The following is a 13,653-nucleotide window of genomic DNA, read 5'->3' on the forward strand; positions in this document are numbered from 1 at the left end:
AAAAAAACTAGTTTTTCTCTTGTATGCATGCAAGAACAATTTGAATTATAGTAAAATATGTATTTTTTTCTTCAAAATAATATTGTTGCGTTACTTTGAATACACTGCTTCTTTCCCTGTTCCCAGAAATGTGAAAGTCACACTCCAGTCATCTTTTGATTTATTATAAAATCATTCACACAGATCTTTTACCAGTGATTCTACAGTTTTGGGCAACTTGAGGTTTTTTCTAGGACATGGTTTCTACAGAGAAGCAGGAATTCATCAGATATTTGCCTCTGAGTTGTGGCGAGACTTCATTTCCCATCATTCCTTTCTTTACACTATATCCTGCTAGCTTAAAACCCCACACAAACCCTAATCTAATTGCCGGTGTAACAAAAACAATTTTGGGGCTATCCAGATGTAGAATTTTGAGCCAGACTAGTTGCACCGCTAATGTTAGCTTGGGGTTGTGAGGGACTGTAAGCTAGAAGGGCAGAGTATGAACAAAGGGATCATGGGAAATGAGCAGAGGCTTATTTTTGTTAAAACAATCCCACCCACAACTCTGAGGTGAATTACTGATTAACTAATGCCGCTCTGCAGAAACTATGTCAACGAGGAAAAAACAAAGACGTACATGGATCGACTTGTCTGCAAGTAGATGCATCAGAATGGAACAGCACGGTGACCATTTAGCCCACTGATAGTAAATTTTACATAAAAACTACAAACTTTTCACTGGCATATATTGTCTGTTCCTGATTTACAATGATTTGAATAAAGAAATACTCAGAAACGCAATTTTGAGATTAATTTCTCCATATATGTCCTCCATCGTTAGAGTAAAATTATGTTAAAATCAGGATTTTTAATTGAAAAAATAACAGATTTAAACAAAGTTATAATTTATTTAATTATTTTCAATTCTCTACATGAGATGTTGTGACAGTGCTGTCCAAAAAAACTCCCGGAAAAGTCAATTGAATAGTCTGTGGAGTGTGGTTGGCTCATATTTGGATGCTGCTGAAGGCTTAATAAAACATGTCTGTGAATGGATGTCACATCCTAGACCTGATTTCAGAACCAGAGGAGACAAAGTTGCCCTTTGAGACTTTTATTGTTTTAGTGGAGGAGTTTTCAATTATAGAACCTCAACCTCTGTATTGTTTCACTCTATTTTTAATCCACAAAGTCAAATAAAAATATAATAAAAGCACAGTGTCCCTGTCTGAATGCAGTGATTGCCTTCTAAAAACAGGCTACTATCTTATTTGGCACATCAGTCCATTCTGATGTCATGTATGTGTGTGCCCATTTTTCTTCGACTCTGCCAGTTTCATAAGTGCACAATAACAGCACTGGCTTTAGCGAGCATGCTTATTAAAACACAAAGCTATTAAACTGAAAGCCATAAATGCCAGAGGTATAAAAAATGTCAATCAGTGTCCTTGAAACGCTGACTATAGGCCGCTTTTGAAGCATTGACTGGTCATTAGTGTTCAGAGCTGTTTGTCAAGTTCTGAATCGATCACACTTCTTACTTCAGTGGATTGTCTTTTCTCTCATAATGTTGTTAAAATCAGTACAAGTCTCAACTGCTACTCTGCAAATGTCAGACTTCACAGACTGTAAAAAAATAAATACATTTTAAACACCGGAAGTCTTTGCTCTATTTACTGGTAAGCAGTGGGATTGTCCACTCACAGCAAATAATGACAAAAGTCTACCTGATCGGTTTAAGAAGCCAACTTGACAGATGGCTGTCATTGTAAGGAACTCCCATGTGTTTAGTTAGACTGGGCCGAGCTATCCAAACATCTCGAGCTGTTTGAATTAATGTAGTACAACGCAACAACCACCAGAGTAAATGAAGATGGATGAGGTCGCTTTAAAAAACATTCCTCTGTCAGAGGTCACACACCACCCTCCAACTGAGTCAACGCAGGGCTGGGATGCCATGCGAAGGGTCGAGACTCGAGAGTGTGCATACAGCAGCGTAAAACTGTACAGGAACAGCATTTATTTTGTTTCGCTATTGGGATTTATTGATAAATATAATTTCTCATAAATGTAAAAATTGTTGATTATACCCCTGTGCTCATGCTGACTTAAGAAGTCATCTAGCCTCAAATCAGTTGAATTTGCAAACCACTTCTGAGAGTTTAGCTAAAAAGTTGCTGATTTTTGAAGGAACGCAAAACATGATGTGAATTCTATAATTTAGCTTTGACTTATTGAGTGAAATTAGACATAATTTTCATGTTTTTCAATGGTCACTTCAATGAAAATTACTTTTTTGTGTGTTTTGACATGTTTTTGTGGCATTTTTCCCATGATGAAGGACATATCTAAAGAAAATTAGGATTAAAACTATGTTTCTGAGTATTTCATTATTCAAATTGTGGCAAAAGCAATAGGTTTTTAATGTCATTGTGACGTGTTACATGCACAACAAAATTCCAGAAAGTGTTCTCACACTTGTGTTGTCAAAAAAAGTTATACATAATAACACATAATGTCATTTAAAGCAAGTTGAAAAATACAACACAGAAATAAAAATGAAAATCAAAAAATTCTACTCTTATATTAGTCCACTTATTGTAGAAATTTGCCAATTTGTTGCACGAATTGGTCCACTTATTCCACAGCTAGTTTGAATTAAGATCAGACAAAAAATGCCGTTTCAAAAGCTCGTAGTTGTTGCTTGCAAACTACAATCGGCAGGAGTCCACAAGCTCCACCTGCAGACAAACAGATCCACGTTTGTCTTTATTCTCCTCATATCAGGTGGCATCTGGCTTTAAAAGTGTAGGCCAATTTGCTCTGATATTGCTCGCCATTTTTGCTGCACTGCTAATGTTAACTTGCGGTTGTGAGGGACTGTAAGCTAGAAGGGCAGAGTAAGAACAAAGGGATCATGGGAAATGAGCAGAGGCTTATTTTTGTTAAAACAGTCACACCCACAACTCTGAGGTGAATTACTGATGAACCCTTGCCACTCTGCAGAAACTATGTCAAGAAAACAACATTTTTTTTTCTAAAAGACCACTAAGAACACTTTTATAATACTTAAAAAAATATTGGAGGGAAACTTTAAAAGCATAATTATTTGGATTATACATGACATTTCACATTGACAAATCCCCAAATATATGACCATGTAATATTCATATAATATTAACATATTTCACCCACACTGATTGCCTTATTTAAACAATTTGGAGAAAAAAAAACCTCAATGTGGTTCCATCCAGATTTGTGTCTGCCATTTTTGTTATACTTTCTCATGTGCCTGTTCATCTTGACAAATTCTTCATCAAAACAAGACAAAGGAGCTGGTCCCAAGTAGTTCAGTTTAACAGCCTCCTCTGTGAATGCAGAGAAGACATCATTCCAGATATCCAGCAACAAATAGTAAGTGAAAGGAAACAATAATAAAGTGGGACTGTTTTGCTGACACATCTGCACTGGGTTACTGTGCTGAAAAATGGCAGCTATGATGATGATGACATATTGACAGAGTTTCCGTGGGGGATTATCTCAGCTCCATCACTTTTTTGAGACTTGAGACATTTCAGCTCTGGGGTTTGGCATGGGGAAATTTAGACGCAGCTGATGACGCCTGTGGGCCTTTTGGATGAGGATGGATGAGGACATTTGGCTGTCAGTAAGGAGGAGGCCTATCTGGCTCTGTCAGGAGCCCAACAGGGAATGAGAAAACACCAGGGGTCTGGTCTCAACAGGCAACTGTTCCTTCCTTGTATGCATCCTTCATCATCCTCATCTTTTACAGAACGGAATTCCTGGCACTTTCCACATTGCAAGTGTCTCTTTTATGCTGGAACCTTTGGAAGACCATGATTTTTCTTTAGTCAAAAAACTGTTGGACCAGTTCTGAATAAAAATGTTTGGCAGTTCAAAAGAACTTCAACTATAAAGAAGATGAAAAAAGTTTGGCTTTGGAGGATCAATTCATCATGAAACTGCTGCTGTTGAAGAGAGACTTACTGGTAGCTGTTGGTGTCAATTTAGATCTGCCACCAGAGGAGGAGCTAGAACATTTTATATGAGGGGATGGGATGGGACAGAACACTTTGAAAAGATGGCAAATGAAAACAGCAGAATGGAAGGCCCTTACAAATAAAAGGAGCAAAAATGAGTATTTCAAAAAGTTCTATTAATGTCACTGTTATATACATTAAAGCAGCAGTTCAAACAGCTAATGTGCAATATTTTATTGTTTTAATTCCTAGTAATTGTTGATAAAGAAACTAATAAAACAAAACCTAAAATGTAATTAAACAAATATTACATACATACATACATACATACATACATACATATATATATATATATATGTATGATATTATAATGCCTTTGTGTGGAAAGAAATAGACTCATCCTGATTTGTGTGTAATTCTTGGTTTGTTCGTTTGAAGCTGTTGTAATATTAATTTGTGAATGTGTAAATTGTATTTTGTACTTTATGTACTTACGCACAATTTTTTTTTGTATGAGTTACAAATCAAGAATTACACGAATACAAAGTTATACACACAAATAAAGAATTATGCATCCACAAATCCAAAGTTGTGCACACAAATCAAGAATTACATATGCACAAATCTGGGTGACACTATTTTCTCTCCATACGTTTAAGGCGTTAGCAATGCATGAAAAATGTTTGCAACAGAGATGCTATATAGGCAGACAAAAAAAAGAGAGAATATTAAAAAAAATGTAGGCCACATGTCAAAAATTAAGGGAATGTCAAATTCAATCTTCAAAAAGAAAAGTTTGATCAAGGAGCCAAAGTAAAAGAGCCCCATTTTTCCACATAATTGTTCCAAAATTCTTGCAATAAAACTGCCAGGAAAGTTGTGATTAATGGAAAATATAATCAGAACAACTTAACTTTTCATTACATTTAGAGGTGAATACAAATTCTAAAATAACAAAACAAAAAGAATTCTTAGAATTGTTGCATTTTTTTTTACTTTACTACGGTACTGATTTTGATTTTTCATGGTTCAAATGTGCACATTCATACGAGTTTTGCAAACATGTTGCAACCATCCTTAAAACTGGAGTTTCTTTAGCTTCAATCTACATTTTCTCTTTTGTTGTTGCTTTAAAAAAGCTACTTATACAATCTTGTTGTATGCTCTTGCTAACTGACAGCCTTTTTAGCTGTTTGCAGCATGTTAATCAAAATTGCAGACATGTTTTAGATGTTTAGAAATCAAAGAAAATTTACTTATATTTTCCACCTTAAAGGAGTCTTTTGACACAATTTACAGCTCAAGTCACCTTCTCGTTTGCCACTGCTGAACACTTACTTGTCAGCACCCACTTATCAAAAGCCTGATCAGAAGCTAGTTTCACAAGGATATAGCCCCCAAGTATAAGACATTTGTCAAATAAACAGCAGCCTAAATCTAAACTCTTTCATTTTCTGTTTGTAAATGAGAGGAAACCAATTGGCGGGTAATGAATCAAGTGCTTTTCTAGTGGAAATAGGTGCAAAAAGAGCTGCCAAAAGAGCCACTTTGGATGATTGGGAAGAACTTACAAGAGCCTTTTGTGAGACAGCCATTGATTTCACTGTCTTTTCTTCCCGTCTGCGTTGTTTAGGGCCTTCAGGCGGCTGTCTGATATCCACCAACAAACAAGCCTTGGGACTGAGCAAGCCAATGCACAATCCACAGGGTGCTTTATCAATCAATATGACCTTCTAGAGCACTGATTTTCTTCACTTTCGCTTACACCCTCCAGTGTTTTAAGCCCCATTGCTTGCACTGCCCATTGGGTAATGAAGACTTTAAGCACCCACAGAGCTGATGCAATCTGTAGTCATTATCTGGGTGTCCTTTTGAAAGATCGCAGCAGGTGAAGATGTAAAGCTGGTCTGCAGGCTTTAGGACTGCCAGGCGTGCAGCTTGACGGTAGGTAATTCCTTGATGAATTACTAAACTCAAGAAATATCAGTGAGAGGATGAAGCAACATAAAAAATTGGATTTGATAAATATAATCTAGCATCGTGGGAAAGGAGCTCCAGAATGTTTTGCTATTCTGTCGTTCAGGACTGTTTTGCTAATTGTATTGCGTGGACTCAACAAGGAAGTTGTCAAGCTTCACAGACTTTTATTTGGGCCTTGCTGTCAAGTTCCAGTTCTCGACAGCGACCCTCGTGGGGAGACCCCCACGAGCCCCTTGAAAGTCCATCTGTCTGATGAGTCAATTTAGCCCGGCCAACACTTTCCCAGAAAAACTGCCGATTCTGAGGTGAAGAGGGAGGTCAAGAGGTGACACAGCTCGGAATTATGGAAAACTTTTACTGCTCCCCACAGATCCACTTAGAGACTGCCGAAAGGTAGTCACACGAGGGAAACCACTTTCCTTTTTACAAGACGAAAAACCGAGCTGATAATAGATCTGTGAATTGAACGCACCCTGGACATTCATGTGGATAAACACACCCCACTCTGCATCCAGATTGTTCCTGCAAGGCCAGCGCACAAGCACCAGGGTGTTGTGTGAGCTTAATAAACTAGATTAATTGGACGTGGAGAGGTGTTGACACAGAACAAGGTTTCTAAGGGATTTTACTAATCACTTTATTTTCCTTTTCATCTTCTTTTGGGTTCAAAAACATCTTTTTGAGCCTTTAAGCACGTCTGTGAGTTAGACTACATCTTAATGTGTTAAGCTTTTGCAGATCTGTATCTTTTAAATAAATCAGTCCAACTGCTAATATATATTTCACACCAAGAAGCTGTCCTTTTAACTATCTTTGTCCTTTTATCTTGAACAACTTAAATGTTTTTTTAGGGTTTATTTTTTTTTTTTTAATAAAGGCCACACCAACCCAGATGTTGATAGTTTGCCAGATGTGGTGCACCTGGTGTGATGAGTATGCTGACTAATGACCAGCAGGTGAGATCTGCTTTTCCCTTTGTCACACATCCTTCTACGGTCAAAGCAGCTGAGGCTACAAAGAAAAAAGAAAACACAAAAAGACTTAAATTACTACATTTTCCAAAAATGTATTAACGGACCAGAAGATTATTTATTCACTTTGTTGGAACAAAAATCCTTTCTGTCATCTGGTTATACTTGTTAACTTGCAAAACTTCAAATGTTGCTGATCTAAGACCGTGTAGCACTTTGCGACTGTCTTCATTTAGCAAAAAAAGACCAAAGCGCACAAAGAACAAATAAAACCACTTTTCCATTCATTCAAGCAATTATTAGAAATTCCGCTCAACATCAAACAAGTAAAAGTGGATGCAAATCAATTCCAGACAATTTACTGCGGTGTTGATGATGCTGCTTCATTTGCAGATCAAAGTCAACCTTTTTTCTCGCCACTCTGCATAAATGCACGCACCGTAGGTGGAAAAGAGTGCATATCTGTACGTGCATGCCTAAAGGCAGCCATGGCGGGGGTGTTGGCTTCCAGGGGAATTGAAATTAATGAGTGTAATCAGAAGCACACTGCGAGCCATGCAAGGACAATTAATACAAGCAAAGTGAGCAGAGCTGGTGGTTCTCTCGGCCAGGCATGGCTGGAGCTATAGAGACGGAGGATTAAGATGCAACTGCAGACAAACTCCACAGCTTTTCCACACACACACAGCAGATGTCCGCTGAGGAAAACCGATGGGAGTCTGGCAACCGGCACACATCCACCAACTGGCCACTTGGTCAGCCTGGCCCAATGTGAGCTGACAAGCTCCTGGCAGCATTCAGATAACACACATCTCCTCTGTTTAGCTTGAGAGCTAAGGGAAGAAACCCACAAGTCCCCTGCGCTGCATACGAAAGGGACTCAGAGTGGAGCTACTGTGTGAACCGAAGAGATAGAAGCAAATAAAGAGATAAAGAGAAACTGTGTGCAAGCTCAACTCAAGTACATCTCAATGTGAGGGATGTTTTCGTAACCTCCACGGCTTCTGATGCATCTAACACAACCGTGAATCAGCTCATTGCTTCAAGCGCACTCGTCTGCTTGAGAATGAATAAACATATCGGTCCAGCCGCCCTTAAATACAGCTCGGGTGGCTGTTTTCTTTAATTGACTCTAAATGAGAGTGTCACCGCTTCGAATCTTTTCACTTAGGCCCGTCTTTGTCGCCTTGAGTGGCGTTCATTCCCCAGACGCTCTTGTATTTCTAATGTTTATGTGAGATAATGATGCATGAGTGAGGATACACCGCCGGGCAACAAAAGTGGCTGTGACGGCTGCCTTGTCAATCCAAAGCAACCTTTATTTTTTTTTATCCTTGCTATGGGATGTTATTGTATCTTGAGATTTTCAAGGGAGTTCATTTGCAATGGATAAAATTGGATATCGTGTCTGTTATCTCAAAAGCTAAATCAGTCAATCAATTTTTAAACACAATATTCTTGACCGGTTGCGCCGAAGCACAGAAGTGAATCAGTTCAAATAAAACCTTTGCAACTGGCCACATCAGCCTGTCAACTCTATATCCCAGGATAAATAGAAAAGCGCAAACCCTTCCCGGGAACAGATAAAGTCTCGCTGTGGATTGTGGCTTCCACACCAAACACTGATGACCTCATTTCCTCCTCAGCGACGTTCCAGTTTGTCCAGGTTTATGAAACACTGCTGGGTTGGAGGGCAAGTCGAAGAAAATGACAAAACAACTCTGTCAAACTTTGATTGAATTCTCCTCTCACACATTCTGTTGGCAGGAGAAATATCAAAGCCCACCGACTGATTTCCTCCCCGCTCTATGTTCTCCAGATACACATGGAATTCTGTGCTCCCGACACCTTCACCAGCACAAACTAATTACTAACAATTCACTTGTAAAATACATCCTCTTGTGCTTACGAAGGCCTAACAGCTGAACAAGTCTGTCTTTTAGAGCTCCATTACTTTAATGGAAGACAGTTCAAGCAGAAAGAATTTACAGTTTTTCTTTCGGATGTGGCGGCGCAGACATTTCCTGCTAGCATCAGCTAACTCGGATTCCTCTAACAAACTGATGAGCTTCTTTAATAGTGTTAAAAGGTTTTTGTGACTGTGTGTTTGTTCTCTCTCTTTTTTTAATGGAGAAAGCTCCGGGACTTTCTCCTCTCTGGTGTAGCATGTCTGCCCTCTTCTGGTCTCCAATTGTCAAAGGGTCAAGCCTCAAATTTGGTTAAAAATCAACCAATTCTGATGTAACATTACAAAAGAAAAGTAAAAAAATAATTTATAATAGTATTTAACTCAGTTTCAAACATTTCTGAAGGTCTTTAATTTGCTTTAATCCACAGCAGTCAATCAACAGTGAAAAAATATGGATTTAAAGTTATAGCAGCTCTTTCCATGGTTCACCACCCACAAGTTATTTCAAGGAGCTTGAGGTTTTTAGCTTGTTTCTTTATAGGAAACACACTTCCCTATTAGAGGACGGGAAGGAAAAAGCACAGGAGGAAAAAAAGGGTCCTCTGAAGACAAAACCATCGCCAGACGCCAGCGCAGAGATATTTCAGAAGCCGCACGTCGGGGCGATGCCTGAGCCTAAACCGCTTAATAAAACTCAAAGAAACCAAGTGCCATAAAGACAGAGAGTAAGCAGCTTGTTATTGTTTCTCAGCCTGAGATCAATGGCTGCAGTGGTTTGCTCTCACCGCAACTATGGGGCTGTAAAGCAGAAAGGGCCACGTGGCTCCGAACCATACAGTCACAGATATTAGCTGTTCCGTGGGCCTTTGAATGTGGCTGCCAAGAATAATTTCCCATGTGCAACATTTCCCACAAAAGCCACAGAGTCCTGCAGGCTCACTGTGTCACCATCATGCCCTGCATTCCCCCCACTTGAATGACTCAGTAGCTTCAGTGAAAACTCACATCTACTGTGGTAATATCGCATCATTTTGAAGCTCATAAAACAGAGGAAAGTTTTTTTCTTTTTTTTATTCTCAAGTTAATTTTGAATCTTCTATGCAGCATTCAAAATGTCACTTTTTGTGTACAAAGTGTTCCAAAATTGATGATGAAGCTTGGATGTCCTCCACTTTCACTTATTCATTTTTTTTTTTTTGGTCCATTTACACCAGATATTTAGTTGTCATCTAAATCACAGAAGTTTGAACAAGTTATTAAAAATGCAGTATTGTTTGCATCCACTTTAGTCTACCAAAATACACAAATAATAATAAAAAAAACAGGTCTTCACATTCTTTGGGAGAATCCACTTCTTATAGATTCTTCCTGTAAAACAGAGACGTCAACAGATCACACGTTATTGTTAGACCCAACAGAAGGGGAAGCAATTTACTGAAGTGATTCCCCATGAAAAAAAAAATCCTTCTGAAGCCAGATTCAAACGTTGGATTTCACTTCAGACTAAGTAAAAACATTTCCCTGACCACAGATAAAAGCTAGTTTCCTCAGATAACTGACCAAGTTGTGACATCACTAGTGTGTGGTTTAGCAAATTTATAGCCTGGAGTGGCAAAAAAAGGGGAAAAAAGGACCAAGTGTTAGGTTATTAGAAATTTTGTTTAGTTTATTAATAATCAGTAGCTCAATAGAAAATGAAAAAAGCCGATACTAAGTCTTACTACCAACAAGTTGACTATTTATTTATACTTTAATGTATACATCTATATTATGTCTTATTTTGAAATGTATTCACATCCTAACAGTTTAAGTTTTATTTCCTGCTTTACAATGTACACTTTCCTTTGGTTAATTGGTTAAAAATTGTTGTATAAATACTGTATTCATAGAAATAATTTACTTGCCTGTCCTTAAAGAAAAAAAAACCTTTAAACTGTCAAAAAAAAGTATTATGATTAGGTTTACTAAGAGTCACAAGAGTCATTTCCATTTTTAGTGTAAATTCTTACCATTAAACTACAAAAATGCTCAAGTAAGAGTAAATTGAGAGAGGTTGAACTCTTAATGCCAAAGTGTGTTCTTTTACCTTTTACTAAAATTAACTAATAATTCTAAGTGACACAAAACAGCCACAAATCATAGATATTGACACCGGTCACATTAGTTTAACACAAATTCAGCTTAAAAGTATAAACTTTTAGTGCATTAATGGAAACAATTGTTATAGTTTATTTTTATGAGATTGATTAGATTAAACTGAGGATCTTTCTTTATATAAATATTTTTAAAAAATGCTATTTGTTTAGCTAATATTTGAGATGCTTTTTGTAACTTTTACTCAAATAGATTTTTTTCTAAACCACTAATTTATCTTATTCATAACTTATGAATAACTAATATATATTATATTTACAAACAATACTTGTCTTTATTCCGTTTTGCTGTTTACAACATCTAAAATTAATTTATTAATTCAAACATTTGGCAGCCAGACAGGCACCAACATTTGTGTAATTGTGGAAAAAACAAATAAAGTTTGATAGTAAGAAAACAGTCCATCATTTATCTCACCCGGTATCTGCAAAGCTTTAATAGACGTATTTAAATAATTTAAATGAAGGTACAGCTTAAAATACAAATATCTTGAAAAAGAAATGTTTTAAAAGTTTGACTAGAAGTACAAATTTACTAGGCAACCTTTTCCTTTTAAGTATAAGGAAACCTGTATATAAAGAACATTCTGGAAGCATAATTTAAATAATGAATTTACTTAAAAAAATATAATGACTGTGCACCTATACATTTATTTGTATTCATATAATCTAATTAGTAACAATATACACACTGTTCTTGATTTGAATTTGTTTTATACATATTTACAAAAAACATTCACAACAGCATAAATAGCATCTTTTAAGGCACAGGCTAACAAATAAATGACTTTTGTAGTGACCTAGAGGCCATAAATTATCTCCTACAAGCAGCCTCTTACTTAAAGCAAAGGTCATTTTTTTCACTTAAACTGTAAAATTATGCATCAAGTAAACTGAAATGCAAGAGTGTTTTTGTACATCCATTAAAACTACACCCCAATAAACGTCATGCAAGAAAGTCATTTTTTTTATTTATCTTAAGCTGCGAAATTGCTGGAGTTCAGTAGAGTTGTAGTTCAGAGCTGGTGCTGACACATCCATCCCTTCCAGAGCATTCTGTCTTCTGATCTTTAGGTTGACGAACTTTATTTTCCAGCTATTTCCTTCCAAAGGCGAGCGGATGAGGCCAAATGTTTGCTCAAAAATGCCCAAACAGGCCGTGTCTCTGTGAATGGTACCGGCCACTGCCACCAGCACCAAGCCGTGCGGGGAGGCCAGGGCCTTCAGGCCATGAGGCTGCAGGTTAGGACTCAAAAAGAGGCGCTCATCTCTGGTTAGGGATAAGAGTCGGAGGCTGGTCAGCTCAGCACCCAGAAGCTCTTCAAAGTTTTCATCAGTAACTCTTCCAAAGACACAAAACACAATTTATTATTTCACTTATTTATACATCATTTTATAACAACCTGGTACATCTACAGGATTTCTGTTCCCATTGTGTGCGCTGAGACAAGCTAATGGGCCTATTCAGGGCATTTTGTGCGAACAGTAACTTTTTTACTTATTTAAGTGTATGCAAATGCACCTTTCTTACCTAGAAACCAGAGAAAGTTTTGCATCTGGCCAGAAATGTTGCGGTCCCCAATCTTGAGGTTCTTGCTTCAGTGAGGGGTTCTGACTGTTCAGCATTGGAAAGAACCAATTGCAGAAATGCTGACCCATAACCAGAGGATCAAAGCCCACCTCTGCTTTTAAGTCACTGGCAGCAGGGGTTGCCTGGGGTTGTTTGGGGGGCCTCAAAGCTTTTACAGGTGCCTACAAAAAAATCCAAAACTTCAGTTAAGCTCTTTGTGCTTTAAAATGACCTAAAAACATTTAATTTGCATGTTGCAAATTAGTTCCTTTATTTTCTTAGGTTGCTTTTCATCATGTTGTTTACAAACCAAATTTTTGTGCAACACGACACGGAAAAGAAAATTGTCTTTGCAAATCAAATGCTGCTAAGAAAAAAAGGGGATGTTTATTTCGATGTAAAAAAAAGTCACACAATTAAATTTAAAGCACTTTTTAAAGAAACAAATCATATCTTAAATTAATATGGATGTTTAATTCAACTATGCTTCAGCATTTAATTGAATGCAAAATATCTTATATGGAACTATACACAAAGCTTGTATTGTGCTTGGTAGAGAACAGGGAATGAATGGGAAATGAGCAAATAAGAGAGACTATTGGCATATATATATATATATATATATATATATATATATATATATATATATTTTACAACAATCTTCAATAATTTCATAATTATTAATCCATTGTTACTTAGACAGAAAAAGTTACCAAACAATGTGCACTCTTCTGAAATCATAACAAATAGTTGTAGTTTATATATATAATTTCTGGATGCCACCATTTTTAAAAAAAAATATGTTTTTTTTATATCACTGAATGGTTTTGAGAAAAGAAATAAAGAAAGAAAGTATCAAAACCAAATCGAGTCGCTGAACCTGCTATTATTTTCGATTTATGACTGTTTAAATATTAGGAACAAGTTTATTTTCTTTTTTTCCCCAAAAAGTCCTCGTGACTTCCGGTCCCTACCATGTCTGAAGACCACAGCTCGAGTGTTCTTGTGACCAGCTGGTGTTTATCGCTGCTCGGGAGCATTTTCACTCCTTCACTGACTAGGTACTTAAATATAAGGTCCCGCT

General features: G+C 37.1%; 1 protein-coding gene across 1 annotated transcript in view; it reads right to left on the minus strand.

Annotated features, from left to right (window-relative positions):
- Nucleotides 1–11,945: 11,945 nt before the first annotated feature.
- The window catches only part of lg21h3orf38 (linkage group 21 C3orf38 homolog), a 5,814-nt gene continuing 4,106 nt past the window's right edge, over nucleotides 11,946–13,653 (minus strand). The window contains exons 3-4 of the mRNA XM_024286681.2: nucleotides 12,531–12,751; nucleotides 11,946–12,341 (exon numbers count right to left, since the gene is read on the minus strand). Of these exons, the coding sequence (XP_024142449.1) occupies nucleotides 11,972–12,341; nucleotides 12,531–12,751 (591 nt within the window). The 3' untranslated portion in view covers nucleotides 11,946–11,971. The remainder of the gene's footprint in view (nucleotides 12,342–12,530; nucleotides 12,752–13,653) is intronic.

This window comes from Oryzias melastigma, linkage group LG21 (genome assembly GCF_002922805.2).
Source record: "Oryzias melastigma strain HK-1 linkage group LG21, ASM292280v2, whole genome shotgun sequence".
NCBI classification, from domain to species: Eukaryota; Metazoa; Chordata; class Actinopteri; order Beloniformes; family Adrianichthyidae; genus Oryzias; species Oryzias melastigma.